Source organism: Ovis aries, chromosome 15, assembly GCF_016772045.2.
Source record: "Ovis aries strain OAR_USU_Benz2616 breed Rambouillet chromosome 15, ARS-UI_Ramb_v3.0, whole genome shotgun sequence".
NCBI lineage: Eukaryota > Metazoa > Chordata > Mammalia > Artiodactyla > Bovidae > Ovis > Ovis aries.
This window is the reverse complement of record NC_056068.1, coordinates 74,153,331-74,176,925: the sequence shown is the minus strand read 5'-3', so window position 1 is coordinate 74,176,925 and position 23,595 is coordinate 74,153,331. Positions and strand designations below refer to the sequence as shown.

Genomic DNA, 23,595 nt, shown 5'->3' with positions numbered 1-23,595 from the left:
AAGCCAAGAAAAGGAAGCAGAAAACGTTTCCATCTGAAGTTGACAAGTCCTTGCATCTCTGTGTCCCTTCTGCTTCCTACATGCCCTCTTCTCTCCCCAGGGCCAGAGGGAGAGGCCAGCCAGTCACCACTTAGCACTTTGACCTTGGTGGGAAAGACCCCCAGGCCTGGTTTCACAGCATCTTTGCATCTCCTGGAGATGGGATAATCTTCATTTCCACGACCCTGCTTTTTGGTCAACAATGGTAGAGGAGGACCTAGATTCCAAGAGATCAAAGACAGGCTGGAATCTTCCAGAAAGTGGATGGATCCCTGGTCAGGACCTGGGCATTTCCTGCCTGGGAGACTCTCTCCCTGTGACTGGAAATAAGCCAGGGCAATGCATAGGTCAGGGGGTCCCTTTCCTGCTGAAGAAACTCCCCAGGGGAGCCAGAGGAAGTTACTTCATGAGAAATCTCAGAGCTGGGTGAGCAGGGCTTTACCTATACTAGTCAGACACCCAGATCAATGGGCAGGTGAGCAAAAAAAGTGAGTGTCTCAGAGGGGGCCCTGAGGTACCCTGCCAAATGGACAGCCCCTGACCCTTCCAGAGTCTCCTGCCAGAAATAGTGGGGCTTTTCCCCCCAGGACCCCTAACATACTTTTAGGGGACAAAAGGTAAAATTCATCGAGCAACATCTCACTTTTGATGAGCAGAGAAATTAAACACAGTGAAACGACTTCTTATGTGGATGCTTTGCCTCCCTCAGCCCATCAATTCCTTTCCTTTCTTTTAAGGGTGCTGAACACAGGGCGTCTGTCTGAGAGCTGATGGGACCTGGAAAATGCCAGGGGCACTCAAGCCCCTCTCACCAACATGTTTTCCCTCGGTCATCTAACCCTTGCTTTGGGGGCCTTCAGGTTTTCACAGGAAGCGAAGAAAGAGAATATACACCAAAGAAAGATGCTGGAGACCAAGTGTGTTCCAAGTGTGAGATCAATTCTTTTTATTGCCATCTTAACAAAAATACTTGGGAAGGCAATCTTTGATTCCAGCATCAGAGGGTGGGGCAATGCCAGGCAATATAGTCAAGCCATCGGGCTGTCAGACAGGGGAGTGTTCACTTCTGGGGATCGGGAACCCCCAAAGAACCACAGAATGGGAGAAGGAGCCCAGGACACTGCAGTTGCCCTCCATTCTCCCAACACGGGGCAAAGCTCGGGCTGGGTTTAGAAGCAGCACTCCAGGAACAGCCGTGGCGGGCACTGGGTACAGTGATCCTCCCAGGCCCCACTCTGGCTCTAGGGGGCTGGTGTGGAAGGATGGACAGCTGGGGATATATGGCAGCCTCAGGCCAGGGAGCAAAGAGGACACAGAGCTGAGCTGCACCCATGTCAGAGCTAAGCTTGCAACTGCCACCCCCCGACCCCCAACTCCCTCCCTAACTCGAAGAACCCGGCTCTTTCCCCACACTCCAAAACCAAACACGAAGCTTTGAGATGTGTGTAGCTAATGCGTAGGCAGCCCAAGCAAGCAGAGGCATGGCATGCTGGAACCTGGAACGGGACAGGAGCCCTGCTGGGTTCTGGGTTCTTTTAGAAGCCAGGGGAGGGGTTGCCTTCTAGATCCTGAGATTTGGACCCTACTTCTTCCCAGCCACTGGCTGTCAGCCTTAGTGTCGGGGTTGGGGGGGTGGGGGGGGGGGGGTGGAGGGAGGGGTAGGTGGGGGTGGGGTGGACTCACATCCTAAATGCTGCTGTTGCCTCCCACTCAAAACCCAGAGGGCTTGGCAGGGGCAGGAAAGGAGTAACACCCCTCCCAAGTCTAGATCTGGCCTCTGGCAGGGGAGCTGGAAAAATCCACAGGTCCGACTTCCGGTTCTGCCCTCACCCCCGAGTAGATGATGCTGTTTCATTTGTCATCTATGAAATGCAGATGAGGATGGTGGTAATGATGACCATAACACCTGACTTGGCTGCCTCTCCCCCTCTGTCCTGAGGACCCACCGAGCTCACACGCTCGGAGAAGCGCAAAGTGCTCGACAATCACCAGGTCGTGTCTTCCCCTTCCTCTGACGTCACCTGGCTCTCCTCCCCGCCCCACAAAAGGCAAGCACGGCAGCTGAGCACACGCGTGCGTGCGCGCGCACACGCACAGAGGGCAAGCAGAAGGCCAAGGCAGGGGCTCAGAGCCCTGGGGGAGGGGAGGGCAGACCCCTCCTGGAGGGGCTGAGTTCTGCCGGCGCATCCGCAGGCCTCGCTGCCCCCCGCCCCAGCCCCCCGAAAGCAGCAGAATCAGGGCCTGGGAGGCTGGTACAGCAGCCCTGAGGATGGAGAGCAGAATTCCATTGAGATGCTCTTGCAGCCCCCTTCCCTGCAAGGCCTGCTGCCGCGGGATGCAGACCAAGAGGAGGCTGACCTTCCAGGACAAGCAAGCATTGAGCAGGCAGTTTTTCCTGCATCTTGAGCACCTGCCAAAGATGAGGGAGTTGGGCTGAGCCCAGGGCAGCCAACCTGTATTCAGTGAGGAGATGACAGTCCCCCCAGCACCCTACAAGGTCATCGATGGTGGACACGAGAGACTGGCCCCCCCGTCTCAAGGCCAGACGCCCCTCCTCCAGCTTTCTTCCTCCCAGTGCAAACTGGCCGGCTTAGAAATTGTGCTTTCTCTTCCGAGACCTGGTAGTCCGTGCTGGAGCTGGTACTGGGGGCGCCTCTCGGGGCTCCGCCGGGTGAGCCTCGGCTGGGGGGCTGGGGCCCACGGGGGCGGCCCCGGCAGGCCCCCGCTGAGATGCCTGGACCCCATCCCGGATCTCCATCAGCGTCTGGCACGCCTGGCTGACGCGGCCGCTCAGCTCGGCCATGGCCTGGCCGATGGCCTGCATGCTGCTTGCTAGGTCCCGGTGCGCGGCCACCAGCTCCTGGCAGAACTGCCGGAACACCTCAGTCTGCTGGGCGTGGGCATGGAGGAGCTGCCAGTCCAAGCCCGCGCTGGGCGGGCCGGGGTGCGGCCGAGGGGTCCTGCAGGCAGCCTGGGGCGAGGGCCGGGGCAGGGCCTCCGGCTTGGGGCCCACCGTCTCGGACTGGTCAGACGAGGAGGAGGAACGGAGCAGGGTGGGCCTGGCCAGGCAGGCCTCTTCTTCCGGTGAAGGCCGCAGGGGCACCCGCAGTGGCTGCCTCGAGGGCCCGGGGGTCTCCTCGTCTTCATCATCTTGGGGGATAAAAAAACAAAGAAGGGCGAATGATTACAACCCGGAGAAAGACGGCACCTCTGGGCTTGGACACAGCCCCCCGCCGGCAAAGTTACCAGTTTCCCCCGCCCTGCTACCCCTCTGCCTAGTTTGGCCTCTGCTTGCTCCCCATCCACCCGTGGAAAAGTATCTGCTCCCTAGGCCCCCAGGGTGTTTGGGCCAAGCACCCCAGGGAGACAGGTGAGCATGAACCCCCCGCGGTCCCCAGGCTCCCTTCCTATCACAGGCACAGCGACACTCTAGAGGGAACGTGGTCCCAGAGACGGCATGTCAACCCATGGGCTCACTTCCTCTCTCTGCAGCTCAGTTTCTCAAAGCAAAGATAACAACTGCTCTACCTACCTCCCCGACCTCTTGCCCATCTCGCAGGGCTGTTAAGAAGACTACACAAGAGGAAAGAAGAAAGCTCTACACTGCCAGAAAAGTACTATGAGGCTCTTGGCCACCACCCCGAGTTCCAGCCTCCACGTGGCCGTTTCTGAGTTGCTTGGGGCCACCTTGTGGCCTTGCTGGAATCTGCCACTTTTAGTGATGGTGGGGGAAGCTCACAGACTGGAGAAAGGAGGCAAGGGATAGACCAGCCCAGACAGGGAGGAGCAGATCTATCTGGGCAATAAGCCCTGCTGCCCCCTCGGTGCCCCCAGGCGGGCTCCCGGAGCAGACACAGCCCATCTACCCAGGAACACCCGATGGCACACAGGGAGCATCAGACAGACCGCTCCGCGCGGCCCGTCACAGGGAGGGGCCCAGCCCTGCACACTCAGATCTCGGCGGCTCTCTCATGACCAAGGTTGTGCTGAGCTAATTCCCGTAGCAAGAGTGAAAAACACACAGGCTGACCCTTCAAACAGGCACATGTCTCTGCCTGTATGCGAGGCGGGGGGCTGAATTCAGAACCACCCCAGGGAAGGTGACAGGAACACAGATTCTGGTTGCCCTGGGCTGCATGCCTCCCACGAGTCCTGGCGTCCCCTTGGGCCAGCATAGAGAGCCGAGTGCCTTGTAGACCCCCACTTGGTGGACTCCCACTTTGTGGGGAGAGGGGTGCTGGAAGGAGCGGGATGTACTGTGGTGATGTCGCTTCCCTCCCTTTCAGGGCCTCGTCCCACCCAGCCTCTGGCCAAGTGCCGCAGCAGCTGGGAAAAGGAGGGCCCGTCCCGCCTGCAGTGGAGGGGTCCTGGGCCCCCTGCCCAGCTCACGTCACGTTTGGTAATCTCATTACCTTCAGTCTCGGAGAGACAGAAGGATGAGCAAGACAGAATTTAAGAAACAGACTTCACCTAGATAGCCCCCTTCTTTTTCTCATAATTTGGTAGCATCGTCCTGAAACTTGGGAGCTGGGATTCTCGGGGACCTGGCAGACCCAGGTTCGAATCCCTACTCTGAATCTACTCCTGAGACTGCCTCTGCGTCTGAAGCTTAGTTTCAGGGGAAGCTTAGCTTCATCTGGACCACACAGAGGTCAGACTAGAGGGTGTCCTCCTTCGTCCTTAGTTCTTAATAGCTAACTCTGAGTAGCCCCCTGTCAGGAGCCCTCCCCAGGCCAGACAGGAAATTAGCACGTTCCCTGCAGTAGGGGGCCTGGGAAGGGAAGGCTGGGTCTCTGTGAACCATCTTCCCCTGGGCTGGCCCGGCTGGCATCCCTGGAGCCCTCCTGCCCTGCTGGTCACTGGGAAGCCGGACGGCCTCCAGCTGGGCCCGCAGGTGGGGGCAGACGTGCGTAGAAGCAGAGCTAAAAGTGGGTGGCAGCCCCAGCAAGGAGTCGGGGCGAGGGGGGGGGGGACTCGAGTGCTCCCCCTTCTGGTGAGTACCAAGAACTACAGCCCCAAAGGATGGCCGCCCGGTCTAGGCCGGGAGCTTCCACACCCACCCAGCCCCTGGCATCACCGTTCATCCTGAGCCATAAGGAGCAGAGGGAGAAAGAGGAAGATACTTGCTGAGGGAGAAGAAGAGGTGGAGGGGGCCATGGGGAGAGGAACCAGAGCGCAGAGACAGGAGTCTTAGAAAGAGCTTTGGGGCAGGCACAAAGAGGGAGAGGACACAGAAAAAAGAAGCCAGCAAGGCACCGCAGAGGCCCCACGGAAATATCACAGAAACAAAGACCCTGGGAACAGGCGCACAGACAGGCCTGAGCTTTCGGGCCGGGACTTGGCCGGCTTCCTCCGACGCCCCTCCCCCCTCGCCTGCTGCACGGGGCTTCCCTGGCTCCTCTCTGTTCCTGGAACGTGCCAAGCGCCTTCCTGATGCGGGGCCTCGTACATGCTGTTCTGCCTGCGAGGCCCTCCTCCCCTCCCCTGCGCTGCGCCCCACGCACACCCTCCGGGTTAACTCTTCCCCACCCTTCGTCTCCATTCAACTGTCTCTCCCCGGGATGGGGGGGGCGGGGGGGCGGGCGGCGGGGTGCTTTCCCAGCCAGTCCACTCCTGCTTTCAGACCACCACCGCCTGCTCTCTAATCTGCACGGCTGAACCCAACAGGAAAATGCGGGTGCTTGCTTCAAAAACTTAGTCTGAGTTTCAGGAAAGCGAGAGCGCAAGAGCAGTCAGCCCAGCTCCCAGCCCTTGGGGGAAGACAGGTCGTAAGCCCACCAAGTCAGCTCTGCTCTCAGGACTTCCTGCATTCATCTACTGATCCTTCTTTACGCATTTCCTCGTGCAACTGTTTAATGAAAGGGTTCTTATTCTCATGAGTCTGAGGAACTTCCCAAGAGCAGCGCTGGGGGAGGTTTTAGAATCAACTCTGTCTTCCCAGCTCCCAGCATCGTGTTCAGGACATATTCTAGAATGAATGAAGGGAAAGAGGCGGGGAGAGGACGGAAGTGGGAGAAGGAAGGAAGGAAGGATGGAAGGGCTGGGCGAGGCAGAAAGGAACAGCAGAGAGAGAGAGAGAAGGCAGGTGCGGGGGGGCATCTCCAGGAGTGAGCGGGAGGCAGGCAAGGGGGGGGCGCGGGGAGGGGAGCAGGCGGGCGGTACTCACAGCTGGTGGAAGGGCTGTCCGTGCCGTCAAGTTCCGCCCTGGGGAAGCCGTGCCCGGACCGGGCCGTGAGCAGCGCCGACTCGATTGCCCTCTCGTGGGCAGTGAGCACGATGGTGGGGGCTCGGCCCCCGGCCCCGGGGCCCGACAGGGACTGCTGCATGAAGGCCAGCTTGTCCTTGGTCCTCCGTTTCATGTCATCCCATCTGTGCTTAATGTCCTTGACGGAGCGCGGAACCTGGCTGACGGAGGTGATTTTCCGAGCTATGCCTTCCCAAATCTTGTCCCTGTCGGCATGGGACAGCCGCATGGTCTCCCTCCCAAAGAGAACCGCTTCGTGGTGGGTCACCTCGGTGACCAGAATGTCCAGCTCCTCCTTGGAGAACTTGGGCTTCCTCTTACGCTCGGCCAGGGGCGCCACGTTCCTTGGGTTGAATATCCCACAAAGCACAATGGGGTAAATGACCGTCAACGCGGCAGGCCTCCTCCTTCCTAAGTGCCGGCCCCCAGCCGAGGAGCCAGGAGGCGCCCGGGCGCCCTCGCCCGCTCGCCACCACCACACCCTGCTCCTGGCGCCAGGCCCCTCGCACTGCCGCTTGCAGGGCAGCAGGAGCCGCGGCGCGCGCGACAGGAGCGCGGACGGAGCCGGACGCCTTCCGTTTCGGGTCCCGCCTGGCCTCTGACTACCTGCGAGGAGCCAGGCCAGGCAGCTCGGCAGCCTCCCCTGGCCCCCTTCTCCCCATCCTGGAACCAGGGGTTGTTACCGACCGAGAAGGGATAAGCACGCTGATGTAAAGAGCTTTAAAGCCCTCAACAGGCATGAAGGATCCTTACTGGGGTTAGGACGAGGCCACAGCCTGAACTCAGAGATGTTTGCACAGGCCTATGGAGCCCAGGCGCTTGCAGGAAGATTCTTGCAACAGGGAGATTATTTACAGTGGGCTTCCGAGGGGTGTGGCCTTGCTGGTGACGCCCACGATTAAGGCGTGGTCACAGAAAGCTTGTTCTGCACCCTGGTGGGTCTCTTCCCCTTCCTAGTCTCCCAGGTCCCCACCTTTGGGTGTGGGCAGGCTCCTCCCAGTCCCGACCACCACTCCACTGCAGCGCTGGCAGAAGCTCCTTTTCGGCAGCTCATGGGTAGGACGTGAGGAGACCCTGAGCATCCATGGGGAGACAAGGTCCACTTTGATGGAGACCAGGAAGGACCTTGGCTTCCATCTGCACAGAGGGTCCTCGGCCACAGGCACAGCACAGCCCTTACCCCTTGGCTTGGCACCTCCTCTGGCTCTGCGACTCATTCTTTCCCACAGTGTGGTTCTGTCCACCCTTTATCCCATGCCCATGGTCCCAAAGATCCACCCAAGAGAGCATCCTAGAGTATGATGGGAGACCCGGAGGCTGATTCATTCCCTCTGCCTGCTGCCAAAGCCACAGCAAGGGACAGGGCGCAAAGATCCTTCAGCCCTTGTCTCCCCACTCCACCCACCCAGAATACCAGAGCCCAGGCGGCCGAGGAAGAAGGTGGAGGCTTTGTCATCTGGCCAAGACAGCGACTGGGGCCTGGGCCTTGCACTCAGACAGACTTTTGATTAGAAGCTGAGTCTCCTATGCAAACCTCGTCCCCCCCACCTCCTCCTGGTGCCACCTCCAAGGGCCGCCAAGAAGAGTCTGTTCAGGGCTTCTTAATCTCACCACTACTGGCATTTAGGATCAGAAATTCTTTGTTGGTGGGGGAGAGGGCATTCTGGACAATGTAGGATATTTACCAGCATTCTTGGCTTCTGCTCGATAGAAACCAGCAGCATTCACCCGAAGAGTTGTGAAAACCAAAAACATCGCAACACACTGCTTCCAGGAGACTAAAAGAGCCTCTGCAGGGTTGTGGACCACCGATCTCATGAATGCAGAGCACCCAGCATGGGACTGCCATAGAGTCAGCAAGTGGGTGTCCATTCTATTCCCGGCCTAAGCTTAGGTTTTGAGAAAATTAACCAACTCCATTCAATCTTCTGCAAGCCCCTAAGCTAGTGAACGTGTCCTCACATTAGAAGGAGCTGTACAAATGGAAGCCGTACATTAAGGGGGAAGAAGAGGGTCCCAGGATGAATTGTCTTTCCCCTCAACCCAGGAACCACCCGAGGCCTATCTCCCCGGCCATAAACCATAGACCCAACCCCAGCCTACCCCCTGAGTCTCTAATAAGATGAGGGCCCACCAGCTGTGGCCACCCTGGCACCATCTTGGATCAGAATGGGTCCTGGAGCAGGAACAGACAGACACCAGGCCAGCGAGGCAGCAGTAGCAGAACCCTCGTGCACAGAGAGAATGCTGACCTAGACGCTCAGAGATGGGCTCCAGTTCTGATCTGCCGCTGACCACATCATCTTGACCCTGCTCTGCTCTGGGCCTCACTTTACCCCTGGAGCATGAAGATCAGAGCAGAGCAGGGGTTCTCAACCCCAGCAGCGCATCAGAACCACTCCGGAGAGCTTTACAAACTGCCGATGCCCTGGGCTCAGTCCCAGCCCGATGAAGTCAGAATCGCAGGAGGGCCAGATGATCACTCAGTCAGCACAGGTGGTGAATCCCCTTCTCTGCAGTGATGGCAAAGCCTTGTCCCCAAACCGAAGGATCAGAGATACACGGAAGAGCGGAACTGAATCAGCTCTCCTGGCCAAACTTCACTGCAGAAAGGCCTGACCCAGACCGCACTCAAACACACGCCCCTTTGCTTGCCTAAAGCCAGGCCAGAGCCACAGGCCAGGGGTCTGGGCCATGCAGGCCATCTGGTCGCCCGCTGGACACCTGGTCGCCACTCCCCACTTCTCAATCTTTGCTCACAAGTGCCCTCAAATGCCTCCCTTGAAGGTCCAGCTCAAAGGCCCTCCCCACCCTCGCTTTCATCTGAGCCCCCACAGCACATCGTCCTCACTTCCTTGGAACAGCCTCATTAGAAAAAGCAGTTTCCACAGCAGAAGGTGTGAGTCCTGGGAAGGCCAGGGGCGCTGGGCTGGGCCCATCCATCTAGGATGCCCGGTACAGGCTCTGACTTACCGCAGGTGCTCAGGAATAAGGGCTGAGTTGCAGGTGCTCAGCTGACCTGCACCCAGTGATCGGGGAGAAGAGGGCAGCCAGAGATGTCCACCCACCTTCTTGGAGCCACTTTCAGGGCACGGCTGACCTGACTGTGTGAAAGTGGGGAGGTCCCCACGGCATAAGACTGGGGCCTGCCTGTTCTCAGCGCTTCCGCTTCTGCACCTGTTCAATCGCAATAAGGACAGCGGCTCCGACAAATCAGGGGGCGAATCCTTAAGTGTCCCGGAGAGTATCCACAGCCACCCGGCTGCCAGCTGGCCTCAGGTGGGAGACCCGTGGGCAGTGGGGCCCAGTGGAAGGGGACCAGACAACTCACCACAGCCTCCCCACCTCAAACCAGTTTCTCTGCATTTGCTTGGCAAGTCTCAGGGTTTAAATCCAGCAGACTCCCGTTAGGGAGGCCCTAACTGCCCTCTATCCAAGCATGATCTCTCCTCTACCCTCCAGCCTCCAGCCCCACGGGGCACAGAACTGCACACACACTGACAGAGGGCCCGATCCATGGTGCGGTACTGCCTCGGGTTCAGCCCTCTGAGATCCAGCTCGCAACCCAGCTACTAACCCCTTCACGGCTCCTGAATCCCAGAGACAGGCCACCAAGGAGGCAATGAGGCAAGACTGACCTCCCATACTGCCCGGTGATGCCATCGGGCAGGGCTCCCCCCAACTCTCAGGCACACCACCCAAGCCAGCAGCACAGAACCCAAAGGACAGCTCGGCGCAGCTGCCGCTGGGTGACCCTGGGCCAGTCTCCTGCTTGCTCTGGCTGGCAGTGAAGGATCCTTCCGGTGCAAACTTCTGTCCCCAACAACAGACAAAATCACTCTAACAATCAAAAACTGAGTTAGAGACTGTGCCCTTTTCCCTGGGGGCCTTTTACACAATGGCTGGGAGTCGCACTTCAATGTTTCCTGCACCCCATCCAGCCAGAGTTTGCCTGCGAGAGGTGTCACAGTCCAGGGACATCCCCCACCTCCATGCGAGAATGCCAGCAGGCTGGGGCCTGGGGCCTCCAGAAACACTGACATGTGTGTCCCCATAAACAGCTGGTCTGGCCACAGGCCTCCTCCAGAACCCCTGATGGAAGCCTGGGGGAATCAGAGGATTGGTCCCCTGGAGCTAGACATGTTCCTGCCAAGAGCAGTCCTGGGGCCTTCAGGGACTTCCACCACTGGAGACTCTAAAGGGCCAACATTCTCCCTTGGCCTCCTTTCCAGAGTTCGGACAAGGCTCCTGGGAAATCAGCAGAGAGCGGGACTCACCTCATCCAGTTGGCTTTAGTCTCATCTGACCCATCTATGGACTTGTAGCGGTTGTTTTTGTCCACAATCTGGAAGACAGAAAGACAGTCTCGAAATGGGCATCTTTGAGGGGTGGGCTCTTGCGTCCCCAGCCTCCTCCCCAGACCAGGGCCCAAGGCCACCACCCAGAACCCTCCATGTGGCCTCCCTTCTAAGCCCCCATTGCTGCAGGACTGACCGGAGCTGGGCAGGGATCCCATCTCCCTCCTCTGCCCTGAAGGAATACCCAGCACATGCCAGCAAGTGGCATTGCCAAGAACATCACATTGCAACAGCAGCTGAATTCAGGCGTTCCTCTCTATGGTTTCTGCAGGAGACAGAGGCTGACACCAGATGACCGGGCATACGTGATTCCAGCGGGTCCTTCCTCTCCCCAGTCTCTAAACATTCAAGAACCTCTGGGTTCGGGGTGGACCCCTTCATCTTCCAAAAACTGTATTTCATCACCATTTTTGAATCGCAGTTCAGCTGGATATGGAATTCTAGACAGATGAAGTTTATTTTCTTTCAGAAAATAAAGACTGCCAAAAAGGCTGCCATAGGCTCTTAAGCAACTCACTATTAGTCTATGTTGTTCTTTTGTGGGTAATCCGTCTACAGTAAATTCTAAGACTTCCTTTTTATGCTTGATTTTCTGCAGTTTCACTATGTGGTTTTACAGTGGAGATTTACCTTTTAAAATTCTCATTACTTGTCAAGCATATTACTTGATTAGGATTTATACCTCCTTTTCAACTCTGGAAAATTCTGAGCTATTATGCTTTTGAGTACGGCTTCTCAGTCATTTTCTTTAGTTTCTTCCTGCAGAATTTCCATTAAACACATACGGTCAGAACCCAGTCTATTCTCCAGGTCTTACAACTACTCTTTCAGAATTTTCCCTCTACGTCTTCCTGGGTGGTTCTCAGAGAATTTCTTGGAATGCTCTTCCAACTCATTCACTCCCTCTTTGACCATGTTCATTCCAGAGTTTATGACTATTGACGTTTTCCCTTTCTTTCTTTCCTTTTTAAAAGACTTTTAATGCAATTAATATTTTTCATTCCCAGAAATTTCAATTAGTTCTTTTTCACACTCATCTTTTCTTATTCTGCCTCTTTTTGTTTCATAATGCTGTGCTCCTTCTTTCTGTTTCTAGCAGCTTTAATGAAATATAATTAACACATAGTATGTCATGTGATAAGTTTTGACAAATGTATATATCATAGTCAAGATAATAAACGTATCCATCACCCCTAAGAATTGCTCTGTGGTCTCTGGGATCCCTCGCTCTTGCCTCTCTCCGTATCTCCCATTCTCAGCTGCACAGGCAACCAGGGAGCTGCTTTCTGTCACTACAAATTACTCTGCACGGTCCCTCCTGCTGCTGTTGCTGCTAAGTCGCTTCAGTCGTGTCCGACTCTGTGCAGCCCCATAGATGTGGTCTGTACCTTTATACAAACAGAATCAACTGGAAGGCATGTCTGCCTTCTTTTACTCCACACAATTATTTTGAGATGCGTTCCTCCTGTGTGTGTGTGTCAGAGCTCATTTCTTTGTATTGGTGAGTAGTATTCCATTGCTTGGATAGGTCACTTTTTTTTTAGTCTACCTATTGCTGGACATTTGGGTTGTGGCTAGTTTTGGCTATTACAAATAATGCTGCTAAAAGACATCACTAGCAAATCTTTTTCTTTTATTGGAGTATAATTGCTTTACAATATTTTGTTAGTTTCTGCTGCACAAGGAAGTGAGTCAGCTATATGTATACATATATTCTCTCCCTCTTGCACCCTCCTCCCGTCCCCCACCCACCCCCCTAGGCCATCGCAGAGCACCGAGATGCCCTCCCTGAGCTTTACAGCAGCCTGCCAGCAGCCGGCTGTTTTACGCATGGTCGTGTATGTATGTCAGTCCTAATCTCTCCGTTCGTCCCTCTCTCCCCTTCCCCACTTTGTTCAGACGTCCCCTCTCTACACCTGTGTTTGTATAAATACATACGCTTATTTCTGTCGGGCAAATACTTAAAAGTGGAATTGCTGGGACACGTGGTAAGAATATGTTCAACTTTTAAGAAACTGCTAAACTGTTTTCCAAAGTGGTTACACCATTGTATATTCCCATCAGTCGTATGTGGGATTTCCAGTTGATCCAGATCCTTGCCAATACTTGGATAAACTGGCTTTTTGGTTTTAGCCATTTTGACACGTATGAAGCAGTATTCAATGTGGCTTTAATTTGCATTTTTCTGATGACTAATGACACTTAAGTATCTTTCTGTGCATTCATTTGTCAGTTGCATACCTTGTTTGGTAAAGTGTTTATTCAAATCTTTTGCCCATTTTTAAAATAGTGGATTTTTTTTTCTTACTGTTGAGTTCTGAGAGTTTGAAATGGACTTCCCAGGTGGCACTAGTGTTAAAAAACCCACTTGCCAATGCAGGACACATAAGACACGTGGGTTGGATCTCTGGGTTGGGAAGAGTCCCTGGAGGAAGGCATGGCAACCCACTCCATTATTATCGCCTAGAGAATCCCATGGACAGAGAAGCCTGGAAGTCCAGAGTCACAAAGAGACACAATAAGCAACTTAGCACACGTGCATGTTTTTTTTTTAAATGCATTTTGGATATAATTCCTTTATCAGAATATGGCTTACAAATACTTTCTTCTAGTCTGTGACTTGTTTATTCACTCTCTTAACACCATCTTTCTAAGACAGAGGTTTTAAATTCAAACAAAAAATGCCAGTCTTATTCTTCTTAATGGATGTTATCCTTATTCTTTCTTTGAAGATCCCGAAGCTGTGAGTGTTAATGATATATTATCCCTTTCATCCATAGTAACAGAATCCCTGGATTATAACTGAGCACCTAGCTATCTGTAATAACAGAATACATTTCTTGACTTCTCCTCTGGCCAAGTTCTGGCCAACAGAGTGGAGGCGGAAGTGTCATGCGTCATCTTCCTGAAAACTTCTTTAAAAGACAGCTGATATACACCCTTTTACCATCCTGTGGCCTGGAATGCAGATATAATGGCTGGAGCTCTAGCTATCACCTTGGACTATGAGGCTATAATAATCCAAGCATTGAGACAGTGACTAGCTGGATCAAGCTAGGTTCCTGAGGACTTAATTCAGGCTCAGAATTTATTCATAGAAGAACACAATTCCTATTTTGCATGAGCCACTGTTGTTTTGAATCTCACAGTCAAACCTATTCCTGACGGTTCCTAAACAGTTGTTTTAAATTCATTTTCAAAAAAACCCTATTTTTATATTTTAATTAGAGTGAATTCAATTGTCATTGTTTTTGAAGGCTATCTTTGTAACATTAATTTTCTTCGTTAGTTTTGGAGGTTTGGTCCAGAGGCTCATCTTGAATAAGAGTCTGTCTGCCTATTGCTTGCTTTTTCTCATTTTAAGCAGTCACCTGGCACCCCTCTCCACCTCACACAAGATACTTCTATTTCGTAGCGCCCCTCAGGAGCTAAAACTGACGGCTGTCTCTGCCTGCACTAGATGAGAGCTCTATGGGCCTTTGTTTTCAGCGCGGCAGTCACTTTGTGCTTCTCTCTTTCTCCCTCTCTTTTCTTCTCCTTCATCTGGGGGGAGGGAGCTCAAAGCATGAACTCTCCGTCCATCTGGATTGGAAGCCCCACCGCCTCCTCCACACACACCTTCTCTAACTATACTCTTTCTTTGGATATTTACATCTATTCCCACACTTTCAATTTGTTCACTACTCACAGATTTTCATCTCAAGCCCCAGGCATGAATATTTAATTTCCCACATGACCTGATGTCTTACTAGCAGTTCAAACTCACCTCAGACCCCACCTCTAAGCCTATTCCTCTCTTTTTCTCCTTCACAGCATTTGAAGCCACCACCCACTCAGATTTCAGAAAGAAAGCCATCCCCACCAAACCCCTGTACACTTTAAATGAATGAAGTGTATAGTATGTGAACTCTATCTCCCAAAGCTGTTAAAAAAGAGTCATCCTTCATGCCTCCCTATTTTTTTTAATGTATTGAAGTATAGTTGATTTGCAATTTGTATGTAATTTCCTCTGTGCAGCAGAGAGTCATATACATACACACACAGAGATATATATATCTGTTTTCATATTCTTTTCTATTATGGTCTATCACAGGATATTGAATATAGTTCTCTGTGCTATATACAGTAGGACCTTGTTGCTTTTATCCATCCTATACATAATAGTTTGCAGCTGCGAATCCAAAACTCCCAGTCCTTCCCTCCTCCAGCCCCTCCTCCTTGGAAATCACAAGCCTGTTCTCTATGAGTCTGTCTGTATTTCGTAGATATGCCCATTTGTGTCATGTTTTAGCTTCCTCGTGTAAGTGGTATCACATGATATTTGTCTTTCTCTTTCTGACTGACTTCACTTAGCATGGTAATCTCTAGGTCTATCCATGTTGCCACAAAGCATTATTTCATTCTTTTTTGTGGCTGAGTAATATTCCATTCTGTCAACATGTATGCACTACATACATATTTACTTTACTTCTTCATCTCTCAGGGGACATTTAGGTTGCTTCCGTGGCCTGGCTATTGTAAATAGTGGTACTATGAACAAAGGGGCCATGCCTCCCTCTCTTGATCCCCGGTATCTAGTCCCTCAGCATGTCATCTGAACCTGATTTCAAAACTACTCCTGTCTCCACTGCTTCCAGCCATCATAACTCTCCTCAAGACAATGACAAGAGATCCCAACTAACCTCCCAGTGCCATTCTTAACTCCACTGATTCTCCTCACGGCAGCCAGAGAAACCTATTAATGTAAACTTTAGAACATGCCACCCACCAGCTCAAGAAGGCACTCACTGTACTTAAAGCAAAATTCATACTGAAGGTCATCATCTTCAACGCTTTACCATCTGGTCCCTGCCTACCTCCCAACTCTCTCAGGCCTCTCTCTCCCCTATACACTCTTCTGTAGCCACTCTTTAAAAAATAATAATCATGAAATAGTTCAGGTGTTGAGAAATTATAAAGAGCAATGCAACTGATCACTCTGTATCCATCAGCAAGAGCCAGCAAAAATGACCAGCAGCCAATTCTGTCCTGGACCTCCGTCTCCCCTAGCATCAGGAAAATACACAGATGTCATTGAAGACCATCTCTGCCTCTAACTCACTCTCTTTCCCACCCTCTTTCCAAGGGTAACTACCATCCTGAAGCTGGAAGGGAGCCTTCTTGATTCTTACTATTCCAGGACTTTTTCTAAAAAATGACACACAGAATTGCTGTGCATGTTTGTAAAGTTTACAGAAATGGCACCCAAGTGAATGTGGTACCCTATGGCAACTCTTTTCCAACAGGTTTTGCGTGGCTGGTCCCATCTTATCTTTTGGGTCTTGGTTTCTGTCAGCTCCTTGGAAAAAGCTTTTCCTGATCTGAACCTCAAGGAGGTTCTCCTCTTGCACACCCTGACCTCCACACACCTGCCCCTCTCAGCATTATCTCTAAACATCATCCTGCTGCTTCCTTTGAGAGACCTAACTGCAGGGTTTGTCTACTTGTCCATGTGATAACTGACTGCCTCCTTCATCACACCAAAAGCTGATGAAAACCAAGCGCATGGCTATCTGCTCATGATGGTAGCCTGGCCCTGGTCCCTAACACAGGCCATGGCTTGTGGTAGAGTCCTAGCTGAGTGAATGATCCGATGAAGAGCCTTTTAAATAACAAGCAAGCTAAAGGAAAAAAAAATTTACATAGGGTTCATACTCAAGTGAAAAGGAAAAGAGTGGCTAGAACTGGCTTGTCCTGGTTACCGAGACCTGACTGTGAAATTTTCCAGTCTCGTGAACCAGCTGTGAAACACGGTCATTATTAAAAATTTAATTATATGAACTTACAATTCAGTATATTCTAATTTTGAATAGGTAACAAATGCCCAAAGCTTCCTAATTACTTTACATTTCACACTGTTGATGTTCTTGAGGATGTTGGCATCTGTAGAGTAGAAATACTATAGATTAATGGTCATTAATTAATGACAGCTCTTCCCATCTGCTCATTTAGTGCCTTCATGTTGGCCGTCTGAAACCAGACATGGTGGGAGCCTTGACACCAAGGAAACCGGCACACGTATTCCCCACCCCGACCATCACCAGCAGGCTGTTAACTATCTGTCAGCACATCACTGTGTGTTCACCTATGCACAGAAAGCCTGGGAGACGCACTTCCAACTCATATCTGGTTACCTCTAGAGGGGAGGATAGAGGGGAGGAGGATGCAGCTTTTGCTTTCTCTATTTTTGAGACTTTACCGTCTCCATGGTTTAAAATTCATGGGCAAAAAGAGAAAACATGCAGGCCAGGCCTCCCCTCCCCTGCCAGTCTCCCCAGCTGACACCCCAGTCTTCAGAGACCTTCCCCAGGAATCTCACGGAACCACGTACGTTATCATAATATTAATCATCCGTCATTAGCACTTTGTGACTGCTCCTTTCTCTCCGGGGTGGGGTGGGGGGAACGGAAGCGTCTGTAGGTCCCGAAGCCAGCTGCAAGAATACCTAGTGGGAAGCGAGAGTCATGGGGCCTGAGGCGTCGGCTGGAACTTCAGCATCACCACTGACAAGCTAAGCGGCCTTGAGCAGGTGACTTCACTGGCCAGCCTTCAGCATCCTCATCTGTAAAATGGGGAAACCAACCTTGCAGCCCTGCCATAATGACTGATGTGAAAGGCACTCCATAAACAGTCATGATTATGTTTATTAAGGGGACCAAATGTCAGTTATGATTCACTCCGGGTGGTGGGAGGTTTGCGTAAAACTCCATGTATTACAACATATAGTTGTAAAACTATATGCATTATTGTTGTATAGCTACATGTATTACAACACACAGTTATAATCAGACGTTTTGCAGCCTCAGCTGGGCTGAGAGTCCTGGGTGGGAGCTGTGAGGGACTCTGGAGCTCCCTAAGATCTCTGTTGCTAGGTTCAGATCCCAGGTTTGCTGAGGGATGCTTCTTGATATATCTTTCTTTTCCATCAGTCAGGTTTTTCTCCAATCAAGGATTCATTCATTTAGCAAACATCACCCAGGGAGCAGCTACACAGACAGGCTCTGGGGATAAAATGGTGATCTGGGAATGCAGTGTCTTTGCTCTCACAAAACTCACAGTCCAGCGGACATGGAAAGAGGCCACTGTGCTGTCCTGCGGTCAGAACTATGGTGGGGAATTCTGTGGAATATGGGAGCACAGAGCTGGAGCCCTGTAACTGGTGGTCATTGAGGACTTTCTTGGGAGGTGTGGACTCTTAGCTGAAGTTTTGGAGAAGAAGAGGGTGAGGAAGTTCTAGTGGAGGAAGCAGGGGGCGAGCAGGATCACAGAGGGGGTTCAGAGCACATCATATGCTACTGATGAGCCCCCATCATCCAAGTAGAGAGCAGGCTGTAGACCTCAAGTCCTGGGACTGAGATGGTCCAGGAAGGGCCAGCCAGGGCCAAATGCTCAGGACTGGGCCCCAGGAGACTGGTTACCAGCGTCCTCCCTTGCCTTATCCCTCAAGGCCAACCCCTTGGCCACTCTGAATTCTGCACTTCTTAGACCAGCCCAGGCTCTGAACACTGTGATGTGAGAAGGACTCTGACAACCTGGGTCTGACCACAGAAGGCGGCCAGCATTGGAAGAGGGTCCCTTAGCCTGGAGAAGAAGAGGCCAGAGTAAGCAGACACGTCTTTAAATGTAGGAAGGACCCTCACGTAGGCATCCCTCACTTGAGGGACGGAGGCCTGAACTCGGCATGAGAAGTGTGCATGCAGAACAGTCCTAACATACATGTTCTAGCATGCAGAATAGTCCTGCAGTAGCACAAGCAGCCTTGTGAGGAGGTGAGTTTCTTGTCACTGGGGGTGTTTAGGCTGCCATCTATGGGGTTGCACAGAGTCGGACACAACTGAAGCAGAAGCAGCAGCAGCAGCAGGACAACCCACTCTCAAGGGAGCTGAAAAAAGAATTTTCCCACTGAGTGGAAGTCTGTCCTAAATGACCTATAAAATTCTGTTTAAGAATTTTATGATTCTACATGGGCATACCCTCAGAAAATAATATAAAAAACATGAGGTTTGCCTCCCTGCAATAGGCATGGGTCCATGTAGACTAGAATGTTATTTCTGACCACGGTAACAACAAAGACATCAGCCTTAAAACATTATCCACTGCCACTGATGGAGCAACTTCACTGCGCCAAGTACTCTGGTACCCTTTCATGAATTCTCACAACTCAATGAAGGTAACAACTATTATTCCCATTTTACAGACTAGGAAACTGAGCTTCAGAGCCAGTAGGCAGCTTGCCTGAGGCCACAAAGGAAATGTGTGGAGCAGCTGGAGTTCAGACTCTGTAGGTACAGCCCATGCTCTTAAGCACTCGGCGGCATGACAGATGTCAGCCCAGGCTTCCCCAGATGACCTCATGAGAATTAATCAGGAACGTCCTGGGGTCCTCTCTGGACTCCCGGCTTTGCTGCTGGTTTGAGCAAATCTGCTACAGAAAGATGGGCAGTTTAATAGGGAGGAACAATCTGCTTTGCTGCAGAACGCCTGCCACCATCGACGATTCACTGCTGGGTTCCTCTAAATGGTGCCATAACCAGATGCTGCAGAGATTGGATTTTTAAAAACCTGATTTGCTTGCAACTTTCCAGGAACCCATTGATTCCATAAAGAATTCTGATTTTCAGCTCTGCAGCTCTTCTCAGGGCAAAGCAGTTACAAAAATGATTTGTGAAGCCATCGACATTTGACAAAGCTCTTTCACACAGATGCTCCTCCCAGAGGCCCAGGAGGTTGACAGCATCACCTCTGCCTTTAGTCACTTCCCAGGCTGGCAAACTGAAATGCAGAGAGATAAAGAGGGTGACCTTCCCAGGTGGCGCTAGTGGTAAAGAACCCGCCTGCCAATGCAGGAGCCACAGGAGATGCGGGTTCAGTGCCTGGGTCGGAAAGATCTCCTGGAAGAGGGCATGGCAACCCACTCTGGTGTTCTTGCCTGGAGAATCCCATGGAGAGAGGAGCCTGGCGGGCTACAGCACGTAGGGTCTCAAAGAGTTGGACAGGACTGAAGCGACTTAACAGCAGGCAAAGAGGCTAACCTAGACATGAACTTGAACTCTGGCCTCTGCTATGCCCAGAAACACAGAATGAAGAACTTTAAAGGGGCCTCTGAGATTATTCAAGCCATGGGTTCCTAACTTGGTGTCAATGAATTCCCTAAAACGTGTACAGCATTTTATGAATATTGGTATATGAGAATTACCTCCTCGGTGACTAAGGAGGCTCAAGAACCACCATCTAACCCATCCGCACACCTCCCCACCACCATTTAACCAACAATGGAATTAGTACAGTTGGCCCTATCTATGTACCTGGTTCGATCCCTGGTCAGGGAACTAGATCCCACAGGCTGCAACTAAAGAGATTCCCACATGCCGCAAAAGACCTGGCACAGCCAAATACATAAATACACTGTTTAAAGTATACAGGAAGGGAAGTGTAGGTCATTTGCAAACACTGCAGCATTTTATATAAAGGACTTGAGCATCCATGGATTTGGGTATCCATGGAGGTCCCTGGCACCAATCCCCATCAATTCTGAGGAAAAACTTTACATGTTGCTTTTATTATTCTAATTATCAAATTTCAAAAAGGCCCTGGGGACCTGGAAAATGAGGTATGCTTACATACAACCACAAACTCCACATCTGTAATCTCACTCACCACCCCCAGTCAGTCCCGAGACCCACGTGAAGCTAACTGGAGACGATCAGGCTGCAGTGTGCTCATCACCTGCTGTGCACCAGGCATGCAACAAGCACGAACACTCACAATTCATGGGGGATGTTCCCTTGGACTGGGGGTCTCCACTCGATGGACCAGAGAAACAGAGCTCAGAGAGAACGGTGACTAGCCCAAAGACACACTTCCCTCAAGCAGGAGGAGATTCCAGAGCCCTGTCACCACTGCAGACACCTCTTCCCTTTCCAAGCCCCTCTGCTCTGCCTGGAAAGGGAACCGGCCCTGGATCCAGCCGCAGAAACGACCACCCCCTACCCTGCACACACTTGGCCTCACTCCCTGCGGTAATAAATCTGGCTGTTGGAGAAACTGGTGAAATGGGTCCTTGGGCCAGGACTTGAGGACCAGTGTGAGGAGACTGGTCTCCTCATTGTGCCTGACACGAAGGTCTCAGGGCAAGGGTTAGGGAGAGAGCCAGGAGAATCTGCCCATCTCGGGGGCAGTAAAAATGCAAATAAGAATGGGCATGGTGGACTCCCCTGCTGGTACAATGGATGGCAGCCTGCCTGTCAATGCAGGGGACATAGGTTCGATCCCTGGTTGTGGTGGATTCCACATGCCTTGTAGCAGTTAAGCCTCTGCACCACAATTACTGAGCCTGCGCTCTAGAGCCCTCAAGCTGCAACTACTGAAGCCCATGCAGCCTCGAGACCGCGCTCCACAACGAGAGAAACCGCAATGGAAAGTCCATACACCTCAACCGGAGAGCAGTCCCCGCTCTCCTCAACTAGAGAAAGCCAGCACGCAGCAACAAAGACCCAGTGCAACCAAAACAAATCAATCAATCAACATTTTTTTAAAAAAAGAATGGGCATGTCGCTGAGAGAAACTAGCTGGAAACAAACTGTGTACCTCACGCTACAGATCTGAAAGCTTCCCAAGGGGTCAGTGGTAAAGAACCTGCCTGTCAATACAGGAGATGCAGGTTCGATCCCTGGGTCAGGAAGATCCCCTGGAGAAGGAAATGGCAAGCCACGTCAGTGTTCTGGCCTGGGGAATCCCATGGACAGAGGAGCCTGGTGGGCTGCAGTCAGTCCATGGGGTCATGAAGAGTGGGATATGACTGAACCAACAGACACAGGCTTCCCTTGTGGTTCAGACAGTAAAGAATCTGCCGGTCAATGCAGGAGATGCAGGTTCGATCCCTGGGTCGGGAAGATCCCCTGGAGAAGGAAATGGCTACCCACTCCAGTATTCTTGCCTGGAGAACCCCATGGACAGAGGAGCCCGGCGGGCTGCAGTCAGTCCACGGGGTGGCGAGGAGTGAGGCACGCCTGAGCAATTGAACAGCAGCAGCTCTGGGCTTGTGACTGAGTTGGCACCTGCTGCTGTTGCTGCTGCTGCTGCTAAGTTGCTTCAATCGGGCCTGACTCTGTGTGACCCCATGGACAGCAGCCCACCAGGCTCCTCCGTCCACAGGATTCTCCAGGCAAGAACACTGGCGTGGGCTGCCACTTCCTTCTCCAAGTTGGCACCTGTGGGAGGCTGAATTGGTCCAGCTCTCGCCCTCCCCTACCCTGGCCGTGAGACTCTGCACTACACTCTGTCTTACAGGGGTCCTCTAATTCTTCACTCCTTGACTTTGGGTTCGGTCATCTGACTTATTTGGCCAATGGGATGGTAACAAGCATGAAGCAAACACGGGCTTGACACGGGCTTGTGAGGCCCTGCCTCCAGGGCCTCTGCCTCCACAGAAGAAGAGCTTCCCCAGGGAGCCCCTGGGGTCTGGGCCCAGAACAGACACACTTGGAGCAGACCTGGCCCTCGGTGAGGAGCCAAGCTCACCCTGCGCCTGGAGGCTGAGCAGCACAGCGGAGCGCAGCTAAACCAGCCCAACCACGGGCAACCAGCGGACACACCAGAATCAGTGAGGAGCTGCAATCAACCAGCAGATACTCAAGTGAGGATAAACGATTGCTGCTCTATACGCCGGCGCCTGCAGGCTAAATCCAGCCTGCCACCTGTTCTGTACAGCCCACCATCTGAGAATGGTTTGTACATTTCTAGATGGTTGAAAATAACTCAAAGGAAGACTATTTTATCATGTGAAAATTACATGGAATTCAAATTTCAGCCTCCATAAACAAAGTCTTAGAATACACACACCTCTGGCTGCTCTGACACTGTGATGGATCGCAGAGTTGAGCAGTGTGATAGACACTGCTTGGGCCACAAAGCCTAAAAGACTTACTACCTGGCCATTTACACAAACATTTACAGACCCTCATTCTATTGCACTGCATTTGGAGGTAGCTTGTTACACTGTAACAGCTGACTGACTATACAATTATTACTACTTGCCATGAGCTAATGAAAAAAGAACAAACTTTCGCATGTAAATAATGCATTCTGGCAAAGACTAGGAAACACTGTGGCAGTTTATTAAACAAAGATCTCCCGTGTTTTAAATAGAGACAAACATACGAAGAAAATAAAAGTGTCACATGGCACACAAAAGCAGAGAGGCACGCCAAATTCAGAAGAATCCGTGTCGAAGTCGTCACTATTGTATTCACCCTATAAACAGCGATTTAGTTTCAGTAATGCATAATCCAACACAGGACACTGATTTTGTTCATTTGAATTACGCTGGTTCTTTTTATATTTGTAAGTTTGTCTTGGTTTAATAGTTGTTTTCAAAGCTGTAAGAAATGTTGTGTTTCTTTAGTTTCTATGTCCAAACCTTTTAGAGTAACTTTAGAGTAAAATTAATGTAATCATAAATAATTGGGACTCCGTAAATGATAAACGCAAAAGTCAGACACGACTGAGCAACTGAACTGAACTGAAACGATAAAAGTCAGACCCCTGACCAACATATCCTTGAACAAATGTTCAGCATCACCAATCATCGTGGAAATGCAAATTAAAACCACAATGAGATATCACTGCACACCTGTCAGAATGGTTTTCATCAAAAAGACAAGACATACCAAGCGTTGACGAGGATGTGGACCAAAGGGAACCCTTGAGCGCTGTTTCAGGAATGTAAATTGGTGCAGCCACTATGGAAACCAGTACGGAAGCTCCTTAAAAATTTAAAAATAGACCTGCCATATGATCGACGAATTTCACTTCTGGGTATTTAACCAAAGGAAACTTTACACAAAAAGGTATGTGTACCCCCAAGTTCACTGCAGCATTATTCAAAACAGCCAAGAAATGAAAACAAACCAAATG

General features: G+C 51.6%; 1 protein-coding gene across 3 annotated transcripts in view; it reads right to left on the bottom strand.

Annotated features, from left to right (window-relative positions):
* The window catches only part of PRDM11 (PR/SET domain 11), a 92,232-nt gene that overhangs the window by 19,515 nt on the left and 49,122 nt on the right, over positions 1-23,595 (bottom strand). For 2 of the 3 annotated variants that reach the window (XM_042233404.2, XM_027979652.3), the window contains exon 5: positions 10,561-10,628. In XM_042233404.2, coding sequence (XP_042089338.1) covers positions 10,561-10,628 — 68 coding nt within the window. Of the gene's footprint in view, positions 1-957; positions 3,190-6,205; positions 6,628-10,560; positions 10,629-23,595 lie in introns of those variants that run through there. The other variant, XM_060399537.1, reaches the window with a different exon arrangement.